Here is a 24,885-nt window from a genome sequence, read left to right on the forward strand (position 1 = left end):
AACACAGGCCACCTCGGTTGAAAGACTCCTGGATAATTTTCCATTCCTTCACTCCCGCTATTTCCCTGCCAACGACAAGGAGAAGGCAGACTCTCTGAGGTCACTCAGGCTCGTCCTCTGCAGCTCTGGGTTGTTGTAAAGATGTGGAAACAGGTGGAATCCTACCCTCGAGCCTCGTGGTTTTCTGGAAGCGCTGGAGCTCTCTGAGTTCAAGCTCTCTCCTTTACGGAACCCAATAACATCCCCACCTGGCCTTCTCCCGGATACACCTTTTGTGAATTAACTTAAAACTAACCACTGTCTCTTGAGGTCAAAACGACCACTGGCCACATTTTACAGAAACCAGAGTGCAGAGAGGTCAAGCTCCTGGGCCACAGTGCTTCAAGGGGCCTAATCTGGAGGTGAATTGAGAGCAGCCTGCTTTTTGGAAGTGGGGTAAGGCAGTGTCAGACAAGAGCCACCAGGGGCCTGAGCAGTCTGGGTGGAATCCATGTGCAGCCACTGGCCCACTATATAACCTTGGGCAAGGTGGTTGTGAATCTGTTTTCTCAGGGGACAATGAATCCTACACCTTGATCCTTCTTCTTTAGGATGTACTTATATCCCAAAATACCCCCATGGGAGTACTTATATCTCAGACCTTGCTGGGATATAAGACATTCTGGTGAAAGCATTTGACCCTCAGCAGGTCCATCTGGCCTGTGAGCCTCAGCTTCTCTGTGAGGTGCATTCTTGGGATTCTTTGCAAACAGATGCCAGCAGCTTAGAGAAGACACCTGCCATCCATGTAAGCCGCTGTGTCATTGGCACTCCCCCCAAGTGCATTCTAAATCTCCAGGACGGAGAGAGTTACAAATGTTCCCAGATACTGGCTCTTATTTCCTGTAGGTGGCGGTTAGGGCTGATAAAGATCAAGTTCAGAACCAAGGAATGCTGGGAGGAGCAAACCTAAACTAGGCCTTAATGAGGGTTCACATTTCAGGGTTGTGTGAGCCCCCTGCCTCCAGCTTAATCCACAACATCTCAAAGGGCTTGCTGTATGGAGGATGGGGAAAACCTCTAACCTGGCCACGATCTGACTTGTGTTAGTCCCACGATATTCCCACCTGGGCCTTTCTCCCGTACCTCCCAGCTGTGGTCTGCTTCCCACCAACTTCCAGGCCCTGGTTTCCATTCTGCTCTCTGGACAAGAGGAGGGCACTGAGGTCTGCTGAACACCTAATGGGTGTCAGGTCCTTACTGGACTGGATACTTCCCAAACACCATTCATGACCTGATTTCCACATGGTAGGGGGAAGGGATAACACCTCCTTTGCAAATGAGAGAACTGATCCTCCCACTACAGGTGTTCCTCACTGAAAAGGCCTGAGGCTAGATTTGAATCCCTGCTGTTTTTTACTTGCTGGCCACCAGACCTTCAGCAAGCAACTCAAATTCTCTGCCTCAGTTTCTCCAACTCCCTCCCAGGGTTGATGGCAGCACTAATGAGATGAATGGAAGTAAAGCACTCGCTTCATTGGTCCACAGCCAGCATTTACTGAGTGTTGGTGATGGATAAACCATTCTTGGGGCTTGTTTCCCTTTCTGTATATAGCATTTCATGGAATGTGGACATAGATCAGCTATGGGTGGGGTTTGCCACCCAAAGAGGGAGATATTTATGCTACAGGAGTCCCTACCCACAGCACCCACCTGCCAGGCCCTTGGGAGGGAGGCAGCAAGCTCCTGGAAGGTCCCATGGTACCCCTAGGAACAATGCCAACTGAGGCAAGGGTCAGGCAACAGTCCAGGACCAGGCTGCCTCTCCTGAGGGTGCCAAAGGCACTGCCTGGGCTCTGGCTTCTGTTTGCCTGTCAGCATGCTGGCGCCGGTCAACCTCCCTGCCGCCTTCCAACAACAGCCAGTAATGCCCCTTGGCATCAGCAACAGACACCCCCACTGTGGGCACTTCAGCTGTGCCTGGCCAGGGTGCCTGGGATCCCAGCTCTTCCGTGTCAGCCTGGCTGGCTCTGGGCAGAACACTGTCTCTCTGCCCCCCCCCTCCATCTCCTCTACCTCTTGGGGATCCCAAGAATCATCTGACACGATGGCTGTGAGCCAGGCCTGGGCAGAGTGACAGGGCTTAATCAACCGAGTCCAGAGAGCCGTTTGCCCAAGGTCAGGTTAGCAATGCTGGTGAGAGAGGAGGGGTATGGAGACAGGCCAAGCTGAGTTCTCGTCCCACTGTAGCCCCTCAAATGCCAGTGAGTCTGTTTCTCATCTGGAAAACACAGTTCAGGGCAGCCTGGGTGGCTCAGCAGTTTAGTGCTGCCTTCAGCCCAGGGCGTGATCCTGGAGACCCGGGATCGAGTCCCACGTCGGGCTCCCTGCATGGAGCCTGCTTCTCCCTCGGCCTGTGTCTCTGCCTCTCTCTGTGTCGCTCATGAATAAATAAATAAAATCTTAAAAAAAAACAAAAAAACAAAAACTGATCAGGTGTTTAAAAAAAAAAAAAAAAAGAAAGGAAAACGCAGTTCATAAGTCCTCCCTCTCAAATATGTGTTCATAAGCCAGGACCCTGGGTCCTTCACTGACTGGAAGGATACCTGCTGAATACAACAGTGATGTCACCCAAGCCCAACTGGTTTCAAGGTAGTTTCAGAGAAGCCAGGTCACTCATCTAAGAGCACACAGCAGTAGAGGCCTAGTCTGAATGTGCTGGCTGTTCCCTTACAGTGGTTTCCTCCTCAGCCCTGGTTTCAATGTCATCAACAAGGATGGCAAGCACTCCTCAGACAGGGACTGTGTGCCTTGCTGGGGGATGTGACCCTGTGTAGCAACGCACTTAACTGTTTTCAGGAGAGGAGGCTGAGGTCACCTGAGGTGGCAGAGCAGGGACTGGAACCCAGGTTTGGCCAACCTCGATGATATGCCTACTCACCCTGGGGACTTCCAAACTGACCCTGAGCCACGCCCACTGACAAAGCCTATTTACTTAGACTAAGGTAGGAAGGATTGATAAGTTAGAGCCCTGTCTCCCCAGAGAAGCCTGCAGCTGTAGGAAGGCTGGCCAGGAGCTCAGGGGAGAACACTAGGCTATGGGGGCAGAGGCCTTCCCTCAAAACCACCCTCTTGATTTAGATGTATATTCAAAAACATTTTCAGGAAGCTGAAACAGAGCAGGGAGACAGGAGCCTGCCTACATACAACTCATGGGCAGTAGGGGACAGACAAAACAGAAAAGCACACAAGCAAAGGGACCATAGGCTCAGAGACACAGCACAAGAGGTGATGAGACCAGTGAAGGGGAAGAGCAGTATCTCCCCATGGAGGCAACATGTGAGCTGGAACCTGGTGCCAGAGAAGAGCTGGCCATGGGGAGGACTAAGGGAAAGGTGCTCCATGCAAGGCTTAGAATGTGCAAAGGCCCTGAGGTGGGGAGGCTGATGTGGCCAGAAAGACAACAAGGAATGCAGGGAAGATCAGGTTGGGAGGTGGACAAGGCCTAGAGGACAGCTGATTTTATGGAGAGGGCAATGGGGAGCCTTGGGCAGAATGAGAGCAGAGCTGGGGCAGGAATTACCGGAATGGCACCTAAGGCTTCCCCAAAAATAGGCTGGCATCACCCAACTCCCATGAGACAGATAAGGATACTCGAGGCTCACAGGGCCCAAGGATTGCCTCAAGGTCACATGGGTGGCAGAAGTCAAGGTGGGGCAGCCTGGAGCAGATGCAAGATCCTTCTACAGGCTGGGTGAGTTCTCAGTGGGGGAGTCAGGGTGAGGTGACTGGGTCAGAGGTTCATGTCAGCACTCCTGAGCTAGCTAGGCCCTCCCAACCGGGAGTGAGGAACAATTGGACCACCACAGGGAATTAGAATCAGGGTGATGCGACCCCTCACTGCAGCTATCTGCATCAGCCACGGAAACCAGGAGCCTTCTAGGAAAGGGCTTGAGCTGGTATCAAGGACCAAAATCAGGCCCTCCTTGAGCTAGGGGAGATGAAGGATGAGCAGCAGGCTGGGTGTTCCAAGAAAGGTGAGGGGGTCCCAGTGTGTGGGCTGTAGAGGTCATGTAACTCAGCACCTGGAGCCCAGCAGAGGTCCTGAAGCTACCTGACCCTGGTTGGGCCACATGAGATACAAAAGCTGGCCAGGTGACCACAGTAAGACCCCCCAGTATAAATGCAGAGGAGCACAGGGGCTTGCCAGGCACAAGCAAGTGTTCTGGGACCCCCCCAGAACACTTGTGGGGTACAGTGGGTATTTGGGGCAGCAACAGTGATGTCCATACTACAGATGGGGAAACTGAGGCTCAAAGAAGGCAGGTAGGGTGCCCAAGCCACCTGGTGAGCAACAACCTCAAGTAGCTGGGCAGAGGAGTACAAGATAGTCCTAGGGTAACTGAGGCAGTGAAGCTAAAACAATTGGGTGCCTCCCATGTGCTTAGCTCTGCTTGCACACCCCTCAGAGGGGGCTCTATTTTTCCCCCTCCCCATTTTACAGACCATCAAATCAAGGCTCAAAGAGACTATGTCACTAGCTCAAGGCCACAGAGTTGAGTGATCCATAATCAGAAACCGGGTCCTTGGGGCCGAGACCCCAGGTGTGAACCATGGCTCCTGCAGACTGGGAGTGACAGCAGATCATATATCCCAGGCTGTCCTCAAAAGCCCTTGGCTTTCCTCAGTGAACCCACGGCCTCCCCAAACGTCTGTCCCTCTCCCCTTCTCTAAGGCCACGGGAGGCAGCCCCCACATCGCTATGGAAGAGATCCCTCCGTTGTTCAACTAACAGAGTCTTTTATTCCTGGGCAGTACGGGCTGGCCTGGGGCCCCTGGAGGCAGAAGAGTTTGGTCCCTGCCGTTTGTCCAGCAGAGCAAGGCTCCTACAACCCATATTACAAGTGAGAGATGAGCAGGGGAGAAAACAGACTTGTAAGCCAAAGCGGGGTCCCCATCCTGTTGTGAAATTGGCCAGCGTGGCTCCCAAATTTCAGTCAGCACTCCACCTCCAGGCAGCACTAAGGAGGCCCATCTGATAGGAAAGGGCATGTGGTGGGGGTGGGCAGGCAGGCAGGATAATGCCAGTGCTGTCAGCTGGTGAGGAGAACAAGGTGATGGGAGGCCAAGACCCTGGGGCTGCTTTATGCTCTATAGATGCTTCACCAGTGCTCCCTTCCCACCCCAGCCTCTACATGGTGCCCATCAGAAAACACTTTTCACTGAGTGGGGGAGGAATCTGGGGAATAGAGTGGCAGGACACGGACCTCCTCCCTGTTCCTGAATCACAGAACTCATCCAAAGCCACGGCCCAGACTGAGCCTGGGGTCATGGTGCCAGGTTGCCCTTCTGGCCAGTCCACAGCTCTCGCAGCTCCACATGGCAGCCAAGGTCCCGCAGGGCAGCCTTGGCCACGTCCTCACAGTCACGGTGGGCAGCACGGGCCTGCAAGATGAGTGCTTCAGCCCCCAGGTCCAGGATGGGCTGTGAGAAGGCCTGGCTGCGGGCCACCAGGTTACGGATCAGCATGCAGGCCTGTTTCTGGGAGGGAGAAAATGTGAGTGGCTATGCGCTGGTAGGGGGTCCATTCTGACTTTGGGGCCCTCATCATAACACAACAGGGCAAAGGTGACCACAACCAACATACAGTAGGTACCTACTCTGTGACTCATTGGGCTAGATTCATCTCCTTCCTTTATCCGTCCAACTGTTCAGAGAGGCAGGGCTAATTCCCCTATTTCCCAGTTGAGGACACTGAAGCTCAGGGCAGTTAAGAGCTCAACAGGTGGGGCTGATCCCTCAGGCATGAGATCCTTAGCCTCAGAGCAAGATCCCCTGTGGCTGGCAAGAGCCTGGGCAGGGGCCCCAGGAAAGAAGGGCAGAGAGTCGCAGGAAGAGGGGGTTGTGCACAGGACCCATATGTCAATTACATCATCACTCGTTCACCAACATCTGTGCCCTGGTTATCTGCCGTGTGTGGGTGCCACGAGGCACCCCACCACTGGGAGACTAGATGAGAAGTAGGTAAGGTGTGAGAGGCTGCCCAGCCAGGCTGGTGAGGAGTGGGCTAGGTGATGGGTTAGCCAAGGACATAGTGTCCCAGAGGAGATACCACCTGCTGCAAAAGCCCCTAGTGGGACAGAGCCTGGTATGTCTAAGGACCAACAAGGAGGCCCCTGTGCTGGGAGGGTGTGAGAGGTGGGAGTGGGGGAGGCAGGAAGAGTCCTAGCGGCTAAAAGGAAGTGACTGGGTTTCAGGCAGGGTGCACATAGCCCCATTTACTGCTCAGCTTCACTGACTCCCCAGCAAGGTATGGACTGTGAGTCTGACATGCAGAACACAAAGGAGCAGCCCATGGATGGCAGGGAATCTTCCAAAACTCCTAGCAGATCCCCATCTGCTCCCCTCCTCTTCCTATCTCTCTAAAGGAACTGTTAGAAAAGCTCAATGCAGGAAGAGTAAAGGGACAGGAAGACAGCTATGGGCAGAACTGGGTGCATTTTCAAAGATGGGAAGTAGATATCTCTGGGAGCTAGGAAAAAGAAAGAAGACTTTGAGATAACTGGGCTGGGGTGGGATGGGGACAGAGACAGCGAGGGCCTGCATCCTGCCCCTCCTTCCCGTCCCCAGACCCACCTGCACTCCGGCCTCTTGAGGGTGTGCCTTCATGGCCTGCAATGCAGCCAGGGCCCCACCGCCCTCCATGATGACCCGGCTGTTCTCTGGCTTTCGCAGGGCCAAGACGCACAAGGCTGCACAGCTCTGCTCGCATATCTGTAGGGGTCACGGAGATGGACAGAGATACCCACCATCTGGAGGACCCGCCATGGCTGCCACTGTTAATTCCCCAGGTAAGTGCCCTCCAATTTCACCTGAGGAAACTGTTGCCAGCCTGTGTATATACCAGATCACTAATAACAGGAATGATACCCAGGTGATAAAGACATTAATCATGCTCTTAGGGGTTACAGTCTCAAGCCAGGCCTCTTGCGGGCTCCATCCCAGCCCTAACTCTGCTTGAGGAAATGGGGAAGAGCACCATGCAAATCCAGATACTGATCTGGACCTCCAGTCACTGTACTCCACCTCGTGTGACCCCTGTGTGGGGTAGGTACCTGGGGGCTGGCCAGGTGCTGGGTCATGGCAGCCACGATGGACTCTGTCCCACCAGCACGGACGATGGCGTCCTTCACATCATCGTTGCCTGCAATGGCCCGCAGGGCACTCAACACTTGCTTCACAAGGTCCTATAGGGAGGGCAAGGTACAGGTTACCTCGGGCCAGCTCGTCCTCCTGTGCTGTGCCAGACACTGCTTGGTTGCTGGTGTGTGTGCATGTGCGCGCGTGCGTGGCGGGGGGGTGGTCAGGCCTTGAAAGAGTTTGTTGTTTTGCTGTCTGAACTGGTGGGGGCACCCTGGGGCTTGCGGGAAGCCTGGACCGACAGGGTTATTACTCGCTGCATAGAAAAGGCAGAGGCTTAGGGAGGTGGACCCTGTGAGTTAGTCCACTTGTGTCCAGGCCAGGCATCTGGACATCCTTGACACCCACCGCTCACACACAGAGGAAGCATGTGGCTCAGGCCAGGAATCAAAGCACGGGGTCCCCTGGCCACAGTCGGGTCCCCAGGTGGGCACTGACCAACTTGAACTGAGGACAAGCTGACCGGATACTGCTGGGACTGCCAATCACACCGGTGAAGGGCAGAGCCATGAAAGAGGAAGAGAAAGCAGTGGGAGGGAAACCAAGCCTCTACCCACCCGACTGTCGAGGAGTACAAACAAAACGCATTCCCTCATGTCTCAAGCCAGTTCAAACTCAGGTTTCTGGCACCTGCACACGAGACTGGCTGGTATCACCAGCTGGGGGTGGGGGCAGTAGGACCATTGCTGCCCTGGGACAGGTAGGTATTCCCACATGTAGAGAGGGGGTTAAGGGGCTGCTAAATGAAAGAATAATGAATAGGAGTCCCCGCCCCATTTTATGGATGGGGAAACCAAGGCACCAAGGATTTATGTCACTCAAACATCACACAACTGAGCTGGGATCTACGCCAGGCCCTGCCAACACCTACTCACATTTCTCCCATTGTGGGGAGAAAATACAAGTGTTAAAGTAAGAGAGGGTGGTGGATTTGTTTTCCCCAAAACACTTTACATCCTGCCCTGGGTCAACAGAAAACTGCATTTTGCTTCCAGGGTCAGCAGACAGGGCTGGTGTGCTATGATTCACGTTTGTTGGGGTGTCTGGGGCTCAAAGGGACAGAGTTCACTGGGAGTTCTAGAATCTTCCCTCGGCACCAAGAGAAATGACAAATCAAAACCCAGCTGAGGGGGGCTTCACACCCTAAGACGGCTCTGGACGCCCACCTGGTGGTCGCTGCAGTTGGCCAGTAGGGCCACCAGGACCCCGAGGCCCCCAAGGTCGACGACCTCCTGGCAGAATTCATTGCGGACGGCCAGGCGGGACAGGGTGCTGCAGAGCTCACTCAGGATACTGGGGCTGTCAGAGAATGCTGTGGAGAGGAAGGGAGGGAGAGGCATGGCTTAGGGTAAGGACAGGGAGAGAACCTCTTCCAGCTTGGAACTAGGAGCCAGTGATCCTGGTACAACTCCTGTTCCACCTGGGAAGCTGGGCCCTTGTGCCAGGCACGGTGGCCACAGGTACCAAGGGAGCCCCACAAACACCAGGGCTGCTGGGCCTGCAGTGCCCCCTGCTGGCAGCCGGAAAAGACACGAGAACGTGCCCTCCCCCACACCGCGTCCCAGATAAATTCCAGACCAACTGATGATCTCAACTAAAAAAAGAATACCATAATAGTGCTATAATAAAACATCTGAGACTATTTTTATGTTCTTGGGGTGGGAATGACCTTTCTAAGTGCAACGGGAAACCCAGAAATTGAAGAGGGACATATGGATAGATTGACCTGGGCAAAATTGAACACAGATGCCGAAGACGAAGCTCAGAGGCCCCAGGGAGGAGGGGCCTGGACTGAGGCTCATGTGGGGGGTGGCAGGGGGTGAAAGAGTGCGGGGTGGACAGCCCTGATTTATCCAGAGTTCTGTGACAGTCAACTGGTATGTTCCCCTTGTCAGGTGCAGCCCCCAGCAATGCCATGAGCACTAATCTGGGTGGAGGTATTCTCTAGATGTGACATCTATGATCAGTTGACTTCAAGAAGACCCTTGATGGTCTGAGTGGTCCTCATCCAGTCAGCCGAAGGTCTTAAGAGGGGGCACTGGGGTGGCTCAGTCAGTTAAGCATCTGCTTTGGCTTAGGTCATGATCCTGGGGTCCTGGGATCGGGTCCCACATCAGGCTCCCTCCTCAGTGTGGAGCTTGCTTCTTCTCCCTCTGTCCCTCTCTCTGCTTGTACTCTGTCAAATAAATAAATAATTTTTTTTTTAAAGGGGGGTGGGAACTGAGGTCTTCCTGAATAGGAAGAAGCTTGCCTGAGGACTATGGTGTTGGCTCCTGCTCAAGCCTGTTCCATGGAATTTAGGCTCACCAGCCGCTCAGCCACATGAGCCAATTCCTTGAAATAAACACACACACACACGTTCTGCTTCTCTGGTAGAACCAGTTTGATATGAGCTCCTGTCAACAAATAAAAATGTAAGCTACCCCTCCAAAACGCAGCTCAACTTTGCACATGGCCAAGATCTGTTTTCACCCTCTCCAGAGGTATGAGACTGAGGCAGACCAGCCTCTCCAGAAGACACGGCCAGAGTCACACATACACAAACCTAGCCACTGAGCCAAAGCCATAGGCAGGCCGGGAAGAACTCATTCTTCTAGCACCTTCTTGCACCAGACCACAATCAGGCCTCTTCTGGTGGGTACAGAAGGCAGGGAATTTCAGATCTGAACACCAGTGCAGTGATCTATGGCTGGCTTGCCTTGTTCATTCCAGTCGGGAACATGTAAGAATTTATGGCTAGGTATGAACCAAACTATAAACTTCCACTAAGCACCAGCCACACTCCCCCATCTTTGGGAAACACCCTATTTGTCCCTTTGGGGAGCTCTCCTTTCTGTGTTCTCAGTCTGTATAGGGGGACAGAGCTAAGCCCCTTCCCCAAATGGCTCCAGAGATGGGCACAAGATCTGGTCTTGGCCAAGGAACACTAGCCTGGAACTCTCCTAGAAGAACCAAGAGAAAGGACACTGTTCCACTAGGGGTGCCATATGGCTGATAGGAAGCCAAAAGAGGTGAGTGGAGCCTGAAGCCAGCCATGTCTGAGGCAGTCCTAAAACCCAACTTTCATTCTGACACCCGCTCCTACCTTTGGCAGCCTCAATGAGCACCTTCAAGCCTCCATTCTCCTGCACAATCATCTTGGCATGGTCGTGGGCATGGCCAAAGGGCACACGGATGTCATCATCGAAGGTCATGACTCGGAGGGCCCAACAGGCCTCTCTGACCACGTTGGCGCAATGCCTATGTCGGGCAATGGCACCAGTCAGCAGGGGCAGCACACCGGCCTTCACCAGGCTTTGCCGATTCTGCTCGTGCTTCAGGCAGGCATGGCAAACACAGCGGATCCCAGAGCAGGTCAGATCAGCTACGTCGGCATTCTGGGCCAGGGTTGCCACCAGCAGCTGTAGGCCCTGGGTGTCTAGGAGATCGGGCTGGCCATCGGTCAGGGCTGACAGGGTGTTGAGGGCCTGAAGCAACAGGCTCTGGTCACTTGCTGCAGCAAGCTTCCAGGCAGCCAGAAGGATGGGGTAGGCCCCCTTCTGGGCAGCCAGGAAGCGGCAAGCCTTGTGCTGCTTGCACTGTTCAAAAAAGCGGGCAAGGTGCATGGACACTTCCTGGGGGCGAGAGTGGGCCACGGATTCCCGCAGGTCATCCAGGACCTAGAGAATACGGGAGAAACTTCAGTGCCAGCTCAGTCCAAAGATGTTCCAGAGCAACAGTGTTGCACCCCTGTGAGCTTCCCGCTTCTGGGATCTAGGCCTATGGTGGAAGTTCAGGCCAGCTGTGGCAGCTTCCACACCTGGGCTTTTAGGAGTTTTGAGCTTCAGAGGCCACATAGAGATGGAGAGACCGAGCTATCTCAGTGTCCCTCCATGGAGCCACACATGTGAGTGCAGACGTAATCAACATTCCAGCCCTAGATGCCATTGCAAGAAGGCTCCAAGCAAGACCCGCAGAACCATCTGGTTGAGCTCAGTCTACCCAGCCGAACCATAAGGAACAATAAAATGGCTGTTGCTTTGAGTTCTTATTATGCAACTATAACTAACTGATATACCCTCCAACGGCCACCTCTCCAAGGAAAGTGAAAGTTACCTTTGCCAGACTGGCCCATACCAGAGGTCTGTTTGTCTCTCTCATTCACTCCACAAATATTTATCTGCCAAATGAAACCACACCATACATAGTTGATTTACCCAAATTCAACTCAAAGCCCTTTTGCGGGGCAGGGGGAGGGAGGAGGGAGTAATAACGAGAGAAAACAATTTGAAAAGAGCATCCAAATCTAGCTGGCATTCAATTCCATGACCTCCGACCTGCCTCAGCCATGAACCCAAGATGAACCCGAGCCTCCTGGAGCTTATGAAATCACTGGCACCTGGCCTCAAGGAGGGTGGTTCTACAGATACCATCATCCCAACCCAAGGGGTTTGATTTAGCCACGACTGCCCTGAATGGCAAGGATGCCTGTTGGCAAATCCTCCCTGAGCTAGGCTTAACTGAGTATATGTTCCAATGACACAGAATATTAATAGGCTAAAAACGGAGAATGTGCCTTGAATGGACATCTGCCAAAGAAAATACACTGGTGGCCACTAGGCATTAAAAAGATGGTCCATATCACTAGTTGTTAGGGAATTGCAGATCAAAATCACAGAAAGAGGGGTCCCTAGGCAGCTCAGTCTGTTAAGTGTCCGACTCTTGATTTCAGCTCAGGTCCTGATCTCAGGGTCATGTGCTGTGCTGGGCATGGAGCCTGCTTAAGATTCTCTGCCCACCCCCTCTCTAAAAAAATAACAAACCCACACACAATGAGATGCCATCCCATCCATTATGATGGCTATAACAAAAACAAAACCACACAGGAAACAGCAAGTGCTGGTGAGGATGTGGAGAATTGGAACCCTTGTGTGCTGCTGGTAGGGATATGAAATGGAATAGCTGCTGTGGAAAACAGTCTCGCAGTTCCTCAAAAATTAAATATACAATTACCATATGATCCAGCAATCCCACTTCCAAATATATACCCCTTAGAACTGAAAGCAGTCTTGAAGAGATATCTGTGTATTTGTGTTCATAGCAGCATTATTTCTAGTAGACAAAAGGTAGAAGCAACCCAAATTTCCATCCATGGATGAATGGATAAACAGACTGTGGCCCATTCACACAATGGAATATTATTCAGACATAAAAAGCCAAAAAACCCAAAGCCAAAAAAAAAAAACCACCCAAATTCTGACCCAGGCTACAACATGGATGAACCCTTCGCCATGGATGGCGTTACGCTGAGTGAAATGAGCCAGACACAAAAAGACCAACACTGTGTCATTCCACTTATGGGAGGTCTCTAGAGGAGTCACATTCATAGAGGTAGGAACTAGAAAGGTGGTATTAGGGGAGAGGAATAGGAAGTTAGTGTTTAAAGGGGACAGAGTTTCAGTTTGGGTATACGATAAAGTCCTGGAAATGGACGGTGAGGATGGTTGTACAACAGTGTGTATATACTTCATGTCACTGAACCATACACTTAGAAACACTTAAGGTGGTGAATTTGTGTTATATATATTTTACTACAAACCAAAAACAGAGGATGTAGCATTTTAGCAGGAACCTGGTGAGAAACCTGAAAAGTTGTGGCACAAGTGCCATTGAGGGAGCACAGTGCTGGAGTTATAATACTCTAGGTTTAGTCAGATAAGAGAGGAAAGGATGATGGCCAAAATTTGCACAATATCTTCATCCAATTTGTAGTAAATCTCCCATTGGCCTGGATGGCATCGGAAAAGCAAGTCTCTCTGGCACCTGGGTGGCTTAGTTGATTGAGCATCTGCCTTCAGCTCAGGTCATGATCCCAGGGTGCTGGGATCGAGCCTCACGTCAGACTCCTTGGTCAGCAGGGAGCCTGCTTCTCCCCCTCTGCTGGAGCTCTCCCTCTCATTCATAAATAAATAAATAAATAAATAAATAAATAAATAAATAAAGTCTCTTCATTGGCTGGGATCGAGCCTCACGTCAGGCTCCCTGGTCAGCAGGGAGCCTGTTTCTCCCCCTCTGCTTGAGCTCTCCCTCTCATAAATAAATAAATAAATAAATAAATAAATAAATAAATAAATAAATAGTCTCTTCATTGGCTGGCTAAGATGGTGGTCTTCACAGTCCCTAGGTGCTGCCTGTGACCCCAGACCCACTGGTGGCTGAGGAAAGGACAGCTGCTGAAGTGAAGGTGGCAGAGCCAGCTGGGCTCCACCTGTAACAACTCAGTGTGGTGACAGGGGGCTTTGTCCACCAACCCTGGGGTCATTTCCTCTGCAACTGACGGCCTGAATTCTGAAACTCCTCACATATAAAACCAGTCCAGCTCATTTTTTCCTTGAAGAGTTCCAAGACTACTTGGTTTTGTTTTGTTTCTACAAGTCTATGTGCAACAAATTTCAGGATTCTGATAGATTCCTTTCAAAAGGCATCAGAGTTGAAATTTTTTCTACAGATAAGCATTTTTCACGTGTCAGAGCCACAACAGCAGTGGCATGAGAAGGGGCTGGTTCATTTCCAAGGTAAGAAGGTTGGGAGGATATGAAATCTGATGTGTGTGGTGCCTCCCACATGGAAAGGGAGAGAAGGGGTTTGGTGGGAGAGACAGGACAGAGACTTTCAGATTTTGCTATAAATGCTTGAGTATTGCTTGAATCTTTTGTGCTAAGAACATGTTCACTTTCTTCTTCAGTAATGAAAAATAAAATTTAAAAGTGGAATTAAGAAGAATAAAAAGGAAAGGCTGTAAACAAAAGGAGTTTTCTGTACTGCTGATAAAAGACAGCAGAGCTGTTCTCAGTTTGATTTCCCTGGGAGAAGGATCTGTATCTGGGTCTCAGCTCAGCTTCTCACTGGCTGTGACCACAGGTGAGTCATTTATTTTTATGAAACCTCAGATTCCTGATCAGCAAAATAAGCTAACAATAGATTGAGATCGTAGGTTTTAAGAATTTAGCAGTACTTAGTGATTTCTAGAGACTATTGTTACTGAGACCCTTCATATGTAAAGAGCATTTACAAATCAATAAGAACAAGATGAACTTGGGACACGTGGGTGGCTCAGTGGTTGAGCATCTGCCTTTGGCTCAGGTCATGATCCCGGTGTTCTGGGATTGAGTTCTGCATCGGGCTTCCTGCAGGGAGCCTGCTTCCCTCTCTGCATAGGTCTCTGCCCCTCTCTGTGTTTCTCATGAATAAATAAAAACTTAAAAAAAAAAAGAACAATCCAATAAAAAATACTGCCAAGACAACAAACTCCTTCCTCTCTTTCTTTCTCTTTTCTTCTTTCCAACTCACTTCTTACTAGCATACAAGTCAAAACAATGAGAAAGAGTGCCTGGGTGGCTCAGTTGGTTGAGCATCTGCTTTTGGCTCAGGTCATGATCCCAGGATCATGGGATTGAGCCCCACATCAGGTTCTCTGCTCAGCAGAAGGCCTGCTTTTCCCTCTCCCACACCTCCTGCTTTTGCTCTCTCCACCTGTCAAATAAAGAAAATATTTTTTAAAAAATGAGATAACTTTCTCAAAACCTGAGGCAGGAGATGGTGAGGACTCTGACAGCAGGGAGAAGTATATACTGCCTTATGCAGAGCTGGGTTCATACCCAGGGCTGTGTCCTCCAACTTCCTTTTTTATTATGACACTCTCTTGCTATCAGGCACATCAGTTTTTTTGTTTGTTTTTATTATTTTATTATTATTTTTATTTTTTAATTTTTAAAAATATTTATTCATTCATTCATTCATTCATTCATGAGAGAGACAGAGAGAGGCAGAGACACAGGAAGAGGGAGAAGCAGGCTCCATGCAGGGAGACCGACGTGGGACTCGATCCAAGGACTCCAAGATCACACCCTGGGCCAAAGGCAGACACTCAACCACTGAGCCACCCAGGCGTCCCTGGGCACATCAGTTTTTTCTCTTTGAATTACCCACCTATAAAATGGGGATAATAATCTCAACCTTACAGGGGTCTTTGAGAGAATAACTGAGATAGCACAAAGAAAGCACCTTGCACAGAACTCACTCCACAGTCAGTTCTCAATAAACACTATAGCCTTTTGCCTTTTAACCAACAGTTTATCCCTGTTTGACAGGTGACATTAAGGATAGCATTTAACCTCTGTGACCTTTACCTTCCTTGTAAGGTGCTAGAAAGCGGGCCTCTGGGCCTCTGTTTCCCTATCAGTAAGCCAGGAATGACACCATCTACTTCACAGGCCAGTTTTAGTACTAAAGGGGCAGGCTATGAGTGCTGCTGGTGAACAGCCAGTGCTCAACAGGTGATAGCCTATGATCCCACTCTCTTTCTGCAATTCCTGTCCATCTCTGAGCAAACTTAGTGGTTGGGAGATTCCTCCTGAGAGGCTCCTCCATGGTACCTTCTGCCCCAAGGCTGCCAACACTGGGGACAACCTGAGCACCATTCACCCCTAAAGGGCCCTCAAATGTGGACTCAAGGAGCCCCAGCTGAAAGCTCAACATCTCATGTACTTGCCTGCCCTTTAGAACCTGCATCTGTCATCTGGGAACCAGTATAAAGGTGCCCCTAAGAGACTGTTAAATGGTAATGTGTATGGAACCACATGTGTAAAGTGAGCCCTGCCCCCATGGGCCATCCCTTCCTACCTGTAGGATGTCATGTCTAGGCTCCTGGGATCCATCTGCAGAGACTTTGGGTACCAGCTTTACAATGTTGCTCAGATCAACCCCTGTGGGGGAATACGGGGGAGTCAAGAAACAAGTGACAGTTTTATCCCCACAGGCCTGCTAGAGCTACCTCATGTCCATTCTTGTGGGACCACCCCACTTTGGAGGCCTACTCAGCTTCCCACCCCAACCCCTCCCTACCAGGGCCAAGCAGCCACATCCATATAAGGGATACAGGCTATGGGAGGGGGTGGTCTTTGCCCCTTGGCTCTGTCCAACTAATGGGAGCAGAGCAGTAGTGAGGCTGCAGGCCATCACCGCAGTGAGGGACACATTCTACCTGGTGGGTTAAGAGGGAAGGGGACCCCACAGCTTTCTCCCTTGGGGCTCCCATTGTTCTTCACCCTGGATGTACCCCTACCCTCCCTGATACCCCCACGGGAAACCTCCACTGCACAAGACGCATCTGAGTATTTCTCCAGTTCCTGTTCAGTATCTATATCCCACTCTGTGCCCAGGACACCAGCCTCTGACCTCTGAGGCTGGACTCCCTGGGCTCCATTGCCTTCTTGCGTCAGACTGGGCTTGGCCAATGGAAAGTAGGACTTCAGATCAGAAGGAGTGGGAGGGTGGGGTATTTACTCCCAGCTCCCTGCCTCCACCTCTGTTAGATGATTCCCCAGCCCAGCCATGGCCTGTTGTGGGGCTGAGGAGGTCCCTGCTATGGCCAGCAGGGTCTCTTAACCCTACCCACACCACTGTAAATAAATGGTTCCCTCTTGACCGCTGTCCCCCATAGCCTGTTTTGAATATGCCACCTTTCCACAGGCTGCTGACCAATACCCCCTTTGGCTTCCATGAACTCAAGACGGAACATAAGTAGGGCAGGGAGGCAGGTGGCCCTGTTTCTTGGGAGGTGATCAGGAAAAGCCTCTTCAAGAAGTAGCAATTAAAATGATACCCACCTTGTAGGATTCGGCCCCACAGATGTCTAGGTGGGGTCGAGGCAAGTTAGAGGGAGGGCGAGAACAAAATGGGAGGTGGCCAGCCTGCTCAGAGCAGAGAGCAGAGAGCAGAGAAGCGACAGGGCCCAGGGCTGCCACGCCAGGCAAGACAGAGCCATAGTAGGACATCAGTCTCCCACGTTAAGAGCTGTGGATGGTGATGACTATTGGGCAAAGAGCCAGACCAGCACAGGGACAAAGCCACACTGTCCTACCTTGTGATTCAAATTGTTCCACGGCCTCTTTTATTGCCTCCTCTGGTTGCATCTGGAACTCTTCAATGTTCTCATGAACGACTGCATCGAAGGTCTCCTGGGTGATGCGCTTGGAGGCCATCTTCATCTGTGCATGAGGCGGCAGGTACCCACCTGATAGACACTCTCAAACTGAGAAATTAAGACAGGAAGAAAAGTTTCATTGAGGGTGAGAGGACAACTATGAGTCTGGCTATCACTTGAGGAAGAGCTACCGGGGCCAGAGTGTAGGAATGCCCAGGAATAACTCTCAAAATCTGGGTCACAGGAAAAGCTGATACCCCACATCTACAGAGCTTGTAAAAGTGCAGAAGAGGACAGGCAGTTTACAATTTATCTAAGAAAGAGGGATCCCTGGGTGGCGCAGCGGTTTGGCGCCTGCCTTTGGCCCAGGGCGTGATCCTGGGGACCCCGGATCGAATCCCATGTCGGGCTCCCGGTGCATGGAGCCTGCTTCTCCCTCTGCCTGTGTCTCTGCCTCTCTCTCTCTGTGTGACTATCATGAATAAATAAATAAAATCTTAAAAAAAAAAAAAAAAAGAAGCCTGACTTGGGGGCAGCCCTGGTGGCCCAGCGGTTTAGCACCGCCTTTGGCCTAGGGTGTGGTCCTGGAGTCCAGGGATCGAGTCCCATGTAGGGCTCCTTGCATAGAGCCTACTTCTCCCTCTGCCTCTCTCTCTCCTGTGTTTTTCATGAATAAATAAATAAAATCTTAAAAAAAAAAAAAAAAAGAAGCCTGACTCGGGGCTAGATCCTAGGACTCTGGGATCATGCCCTGAGCTGAAGGCAGACACTTAACCAACAAAGGAACCCAGGCATCCCCTTTGTTTCATGGTTTTAAGTTGAGAAACTATGTAAATACTTTACGTGGTTAGAAAAAGAAAGAAATTAATATAAACTAAAATAAAAATGAAAGGAATCTCTAAAAATTAGGAATAAAATGAAACCCATGAATCTAATAGTATATCTATGTGGAGTTTAAAATATAGTGATAGAACCATATATTCTCGCTGAGATGTACAAGGATAGAAAGAACTATAAAAGGAAATCTTCAACAGTATTCAGTAATCATGTTACTGGAAATGATAATAGTAATGTTATTTGGAAGCCACTGTGCATATAGCAAATAAATAATAATGTTGATATCCTTAGGAACTAGCATAATGGGACACCTGGGTGGCTGGCTTAGCAGCTGAGTGTCTGCCTTCAGCTCAGGGCATGATCCTGGGATCCGGGATCAAGTCCCACATCAGGCTCCTTGCAGGAAACCTGCTTCTTCCTCTGCCTGTGTCTCTGCCTCTCTCTCTCTCTCTCTCTCATGAATAAATAAATAAAAATCTTAAAAAAAAAAGGAACTAGCATAAAACAAAAAAATCTAACACAAAAAAAATCCAAAAAGTAAAAACTCAGAGGTAAATTTGAATTGGAATTATCAATATAAACTCATGATATATTTTTCTCTCAAGTAAAGAACCGATGTTCTAGTGATATCAACTGAAAATGCCTAGAGGAAATACCACATCCACAGTGGTAGTGAACACCGTGAATGCCAGCAATAGTCTCTAAGTACCATTTTCCCAACAAAGAAGACTTTGTTGGGAAAATGGCTGGAGGAATGGCTGATTCTATGACTCAGAAGAAAACAGGCCAGGAATGGCTGATTCTATGACTCAAAAGAAAACAGGCCAGAGGAGCCAAGCTGGGAGCATCTTGTCAGACCAGGAAGCAAGGAAACTTCAAAAAACCATCAGGGTCACGTCAAAGGATTGGGAGCAAACCCTAAGAGATGCTCATGGGCCCATGTGACAGGTGAGCGGCTAAAATAAAACAGGATACAATAGATACAAAAATCTGTGTGTTCATAATAGTACAAAAACATACCCTGTCATTTTGCTGAAAACTGGCAAATAAAGAATATAGCAACCATCCTACTTCCCTCATATAATTAATTACCAGATTATAAAAACAGGAAGAGGAAAAGTTCTGCTTTGTAGGTGAATTCCAACTAATTGTCCACAACAGGAAATATTTAGATAACAATCTCCATAGGCTACAAAACTGTGAGGAGCAAAACTGATGGAGGACCACAATGAGTAGACAGTACCCTCCTCCACTGTGTGATTTCACATCACCAGCAAAGATACCCAACATTACTTGCCTCCAGACAAGAGTGAAATTCACCTGTGAAGTTTTCTTGCCAAAACCTCAAACCCAGGGGCACCTGGGTGGCTAAGTGGTTGAGCGTCTGCCTTTGGCTCAGGTCGTGATCCCAGGGTCATGGGATCGAGTTCCACATAGGGCTCCCTGGAGGAGCCCGCTTCTCCCTCGGCCTATGTCTCTGCCTCTCTCTGTGTGTCTCTTATGAATAAAGAAATTTAAAAATCTTAAAAAAAAAAAAAGTTAGGGGGACATAGGTATAGCAAATACTAGGACAGCAGTAGGGGGAATGTGGCAAAAATCCGAGCACAAATTTGGGCTGACTGGGAAACAGGCCACTCAAGCCCGCAATTCTCTTTGTGGAGGTGGCACAGGATATGAATATTCCATCTGTGGGACATCTGGGTGGCTCAGTGGTTGAGCATCTGCCTTCGGCTCAGGGCATGATCCCAGGGTCCTGGGATCAAGTCCCACATAGGGTTCCCTGCAGGGAGCCTGCTTCTCCCTCTGCCTAGGTCTCTGCCTTTCTCTGTGTGTCTCCCATGAATAATCTTAAAAAATATATATTCCATCTGTGTTTGTGCAGATGTTTTGAGGGAGGAGTAGGACAGGTTCTAGGGCCGGTAGGGGGGACTTGAATCCCAGGCCCTCCACTTAACCTCACTGTTGGTCAGCTCTCTCATATGTGTCATGGGGATAAACAAAGAGAATCTACCTCATGAGACTAGTGAAAATTCAACCAGTTAATCCCTATAACATGCTTAGAATAGGAATTTGGCACAGAGTAAGAGCTCAATAAACATTAGCTATTGTTCCCTTCCTTTGTTGCTTAGAGGTAATTCAATCAGTTTAATTGGGGTGAGAGGCATAAGGGCATCCCTTGCTCCCTTGCAGATAGCCCCCCTACTTCTTTCTGCCCCAGAAGAACAAGTAGCCCGTTTAAGGATTGCTAAGGAGTTTCATGGTCAAAGGTGGAGGAAAAGAGTAAGGATTGTCTGTTTCAATAAAGAGCTTCTGAGTGAGACAACCAGGCTGGTATATGTGGGGGGTGGTGTTCCTGACCAGTTCCCAGGGACAGGAACTTCCCAGCTGGGGCTGTTGGAAAGACTCTGTTCCTGACTGCCACCAAATGATGCTTCCACCACCCTGGCCATGCTTCAGACCTAAATGGGCCGACAGTGAGTGGCCACCTTGTCAGAGGGACAGTTCTAAAGGCAAATATCATCATGCCTACTTTATGGATGAGAAATCTGAAGTTCAGAGAGGGGAAGTACCTGCCAGAGATCACACAAGCAGTAAGAGGCCTGGCCATCATGCCACCCTACTTCATGAACACCTTCCCTCCACCTGGGTTCTCTGTGGAGTTTCTGCTAGCTCTTCTAAGCTGCCTCTTCCTGGGAGCCTTCCCTGATGGCTTAGAACCTGTATGTGCTCTCTGGCCTTGGCTCCTCTGCCCCATGAACCTCCCCCTGCCCAGTCCTGAGCTTGGGAGATCAAAGTCCAGCTCTGCGGCCACCTCTATAGCAAGTCTTACAGGGGTCACCTAGGTTGGGCACCGGGCTAAGTAGCAAAAATGAAAATACATATCTGGAGCTCATGAGAAAGGCAATCCCTAGGAATAGTCGTCTGGGAGCCACCTGGTATCAGCCCAGAATAGGAAAGAGGGGAAAGAGCACCAGCCCCCATGATGTGACGGTCAAAGGTGTGCTGAAGGAAAGAAAGGGAGTTAGCAAGACCCCAAATGACGGCCAGTTTCCTAAGCCAGGGTTCTGTTCACCAAGAAAACAGTGTCCTGACATGGCAGGGACTCTAATGACTCCTCATCTTCCTCCACACCAACACACTCACCCTGGTTCAGGCACAATTTTCCCTATGGGTGGCCTCACCAGCTTCTTCCCTGCCACACTCTGTGCCTCTATTCTCCACTCAGCAGCCAGAGAAAAACTTGAAATCACAAAGCCACCTCACTGCTCAAAATCCTGCAGTGGCATCCCAATCCTCTCAACAAAATCCAGGCTACTTACCAGCACTTTCTCTACGTGGACCTTACCTAGGTCTCTTACTGCGCTTTCCCAACTTTTTCTCATCCTTCCCAGACACCGAAGGGACACTCTTCATAACCATCTGGTTAAAGCAACACCCCCGCCCCGGCCCGGCCATCGCATCATCCTTTTATTTGAATACTACATCTACCTGGAGCGACAAGGTTCATTTTCTTTCTTCTTTCTTTCTTTCTTTCTTTCTTTCTTTCTTTCTTTCTTTCTTTCTTTCTTTCTTCTTTCTTTCTTTCTTCTTTCTTTCTTTCTTTCCTCTCTCTCTCTCTCTTTCTCTTTCTTTTCCTTCTTTTCTTTTCTTTTCTTTTTTTCTTTTCCTGTCTAGCCTCCTCCCTAATTAAATTTTACCTCTACGAGACCAGGGGTTCGGTCAACTTTGTTCACCACCTTCCCCCCGCCCAGGATGGAGCCAGACACGCAGCAGGCACTCAGGTCCATTGGTTATGAATGAATGAATAAATGAAAAGAAAGCGGAGGGCAAGGAAATGGCGGATTTTATCCCCGGGCGGCTTCTGTAAAAGTCATTCCCCAAAACCAAGTCCCCGAGGGCGGCGCCAGTCACCAGCCCGACCCCGCGGCGCCCACTCCCCTTCCCGCGCGAGGGGACTCCGCAGCCGCCGCTTCTCACCCGGTTTTCGCAGCCACGTGGGGAAAGGGTGGGGCTCGCGACTGTCACCGGCAGAACCACCTCTGGTCCCGTCCGGCCACCGTACGCGCGCAGGCGCGCCGGCGCCAACTCGCCTCGGCCTCCCTCCTCCTCACGGACTGCTCCCGGAGTGACCACGGGGGACCGCGAGCGCAGGTAGAGCCGAGAGAGCCAACAGGTATGCGGCGGCGGCTGCTTTGCCGCCTCTTCCCAGCCGCTCCCCTTTGCCGCCGCCCTCAGCAAATTAGTAATTCGCCTCAGGAGTGTCTGCTCTGTAGAAGCGAGCAACGCGCCTGCGCAAGGGGACTTCGCGGCGGCCGCCTGCGCCTGCGCACCAGGGCTCGGCGGTGGCTTGCGCCTGCGCGGCGCGGCGCTGCGGAGACCGTTGGCTCATTTGCATGTCCCCGCCTCGCGCGGCGGCGGTGGCGGCGGGTGAGGAGCCTGAGGCGGCGGCGGGGGCGGCTCCGCGCGCGGTGGGTTCGGGGTGAGGCCTGGGCCCGGGAGTCTTCGGTGGGCGGGCCCTGGGTAGGAGGCTCGGGTTCGGCTCCGGGGATCCCGGGTCCCCGCGATGACGCCGCGAGCTCGGCCCTCTGGCTGCGCGTCGGCCGCGTCCGGGTCGGTTCGGCCTCGGGGGCGGTCTTCGGCCTCCCAGGCCCGACGCCCACTCTTCGTTCTCGGAGGCCGGTAGGAGGCGGGCCACGCCCGAAAGGGTTCATTCGTTCATTCATTCCACCCTCGAGGCTCCGCTCGTAGGGGGATTACAGCGGCCGACCTTCGGGTTCTTGACCATTTTTTACCTGGTTCAGTTCCCACAGCAGCGCCCACCATTAGCTGCCCATTCCATGGATGGGGATGCGGAGGCGCAAAAAGGTTAGGTTACTCGATTTGATCCGGAGCCGCCTGACTGGGAGACCCTGGCTTTCGATAGCAGAGAACAAGGAGGCGCCTCTGGGAATTAAGGATGAGAAAAGGGGGTGATGATTTTAAGAAATGGCTCTCAGGTAGGACAGGGTTGGGTCTTGAGGTAGGAGGTTTCAAGATGGAAGGGATATTTTAGTTAAGGACGCAGCCACTGGGTCCCTCTGTTGCTTCTCAGTTTTGTTTTGTTTGTTTGTTTGTTTTCCTAGTCAGTCTTCAAGGGCTTTGTCCCCGCTGCCGGTGCCCTGTTTTTCATGTTTCGGTCTGGGCTCTTTGACCTTGGGTGGGTCACTTAGCCCGAGTCTTTCTCTTCTATATAATATCATTCATAACAGGACTCACTTTTCACTGAGTTGTTGGAAGAAGTAAAGGAGATTGTGAGAATCCCTTTCCTACAAGAGCACCTGGTACAGAGCAAGCTCTGTCACTAGCCAGGGATTGATTCCTCCACTCACTTGTTGAGAGATTGTTCTCAGAGGGCAAGTCAGTTCTCAGAGCCTCTTTTATGTCTGTGAAATGGGAAAGATCACATCTCTGCTAACCATCACTTGTGAGGGGGATGTTCCCACCCCTACACTGTTACGTTCAGTTGTGCGTTTCCTTCCTGCAGTTCTCCAGGAAACCCCAACAGACAGGGAGTCTGAGGAAATGGACTCAGAAGCAAGATAAATGCTTGTATTGCTCTTTCTAACCATTACACCTGTGAGCTCCTTGAGGGCAGAAGCCTCCTTCTGAAGCACCATGTTGAATTATAGATTACTGTCTCATTACTTTGAGGATGAGGTGAAATTGAGCAGCCCGTGTGAGCATTAGTTGTCATTCTTAGTGTCTTTTTTTCCCCTTTCACTACAGGTCAGAGAAACATGGCAGCTAGGCGAATTGCACAGGAGACTTTTGATGCTGTATTGCAAGAAAAAGCTAACCGATATCACATGGACCCCAGTGGTGAGGCCGTAGGTGAAGCTCTTCAGTTTAAAGCTCAAGGTGAATTAAAGTGTTTGTTTTTTTGTGGGGGAGGGTAGTTACTGAACGTGCTTTTAGGGTCAGGGCAGGAGAATATCAATGCCTTGGGCAAACTATGCAACTTCCTTATTAGGAAGATCCTATCTTCCTTATTTTTTAAGGGGAGATAAAATTTTATCTCTTGGTCTACCTGTCACATTATTATGTAGTAGCGGGTTTAGTCATTATCTGAAGTTTCTCTGCCCCAGGCATCCTACTCCACCTAAGAAGGGTTCTTGACTCAATCTCTTGGCTCCAACCCCCTTGCTGCTACCCAGATTTGAGCTCTTATTCTCACCTGGATTATTGCAGTAATCTCTTGAACCATCTCTCAGCTTCTGGCTCCATTCCCCTCAAATCAGCCCTCCCCAACAGATCTATTAATCTAGCCTTGCTGGGCCAACGCCCTACTTGGACTCTTGAGGCTCCCCATTTCAGAGTTACATCCTCAGACAAGTGCAGGAGCAACCAGGTAATAGTGCTATGTACAAGATGAGGGCACAAGAGACTGCCAACTGTAGGCTCTGCCTGAAAACATTCGCTTTGGAAAGTTTTGGGAATATCATGACAGCAGAAGAAAAATGGTGCATACATAGTTTGCAGGATGACAGGGAAGCCCTCGCCATGGCACACAAGGCTCCCAACCTTCATTTCCTGCCTTGAGGCTCAAGTTTCAGTGACACTGTCCTGCCTGTGCTTTGAATAGCTCCTCTTCCCAGCCTAAACTGGTGAAGTCTCTCAGGCACTAAGACCTAGCTTACACATGCCTTTCCCCAGGAAGCTCCTGCAGGCTTTGAGGTTGATTTGGTTGCTTTTCTGGGCCCCAAGGAAGTGCACTGAGCACTCACTTTTTTGAGGTAGGCCAGCCTCTTCTGGGCCTCCTTCAGGCCTGTGCTGTTCCATGTGCCAGCCCTTGAGCCACTTTCCAGTGAGGAAACTTCCTCAGTGTTGATTGAATAAGGCTAAGTGCTTGGGGTAGGAATAACTTG

At 50.6% G+C, this 24,885-nt stretch overlaps 2 protein-coding genes across 17 annotated transcripts in view; one reads left to right on the forward strand and one right to left on the reverse strand.

Annotated features, from left to right (window-relative positions):
* Positions 1-1,516: 1,516 nt before the first annotated feature.
* On the reverse strand, positions 1,517-22,099 carry ARMC6 (armadillo repeat containing 6). Of its 5 annotated transcripts, none has more exons than XR_007404275.1 (9): positions 21,959-22,099; positions 17,081-17,251; positions 15,841-15,923; positions 10,265-10,838; positions 8,346-8,491; positions 7,095-7,226; positions 6,616-6,753; positions 5,247-5,520; positions 1,517-2,441 (listed from the first exon to the last, which is right to left on the reverse strand). XR_007404275.1 is itself a non-coding variant. In XM_049098078.1 (9 exons), exons 4-9 carry the CDS (start codon positions 11,317-11,319, stop codon positions 5,308-5,310), a joined length of 1,248 nt encoding a protein of 415 aa, XP_048954035.1. In that variant the 5' UTR covers positions 11,320-11,338; positions 15,841-15,923; positions 17,081-17,251; positions 21,959-22,099; the 3' UTR covers positions 4,760-5,307. The 5 variants fall into 5 exon arrangements, 4 of the variants coding, with proteins under 4 accessions (XP_048954035.1, XP_025313936.1, XP_025313933.1 ...); XM_049098078.1 differs by lacking the exon at positions 1,517-2,441 and adding an exon at positions 11,275-11,338 and having other exon boundaries at positions 4,760-5,520; XM_025458151.3 differs by lacking the exon at positions 1,517-2,441 and having other exon boundaries at positions 4,760-5,520; positions 10,265-10,646.
* The window catches only part of SUGP2 (SURP and G-patch domain containing 2), a 62,685-nt gene continuing 59,833 nt past the window's right edge, over positions 22,034-24,885 (forward strand). For 4 of the 12 annotated variants that reach the window (XR_007404274.1, XR_003140962.3, XM_035702526.2 and 1 more), the window contains exon 1: positions 23,747-23,878. Coding sequence is in view for 8 of the 12 variants with exons in the window: in XM_035702526.2 (XP_035558419.1) it covers positions 23,758-23,878 (121 nt within the window). In the remaining 4 variants the exon portion in view is untranslated. Of the gene's footprint in view, positions 22,155-22,345; positions 22,461-22,509; positions 22,661-22,700; positions 22,847-23,746; positions 23,879-24,885 lie in introns of those variants that run through there. The other 8 variants (XM_025458143.3, XM_025458147.3, XM_025458144.3 and 5 more) reach the window with 8 other exon arrangements.

Source organism: Canis lupus, chromosome 20 (genome assembly GCF_003254725.2).
Source record: "Canis lupus dingo isolate Sandy chromosome 20, ASM325472v2, whole genome shotgun sequence".
NCBI classification, from domain to species: domain Eukaryota; kingdom Metazoa; phylum Chordata; class Mammalia; order Carnivora; family Canidae; genus Canis; species Canis lupus.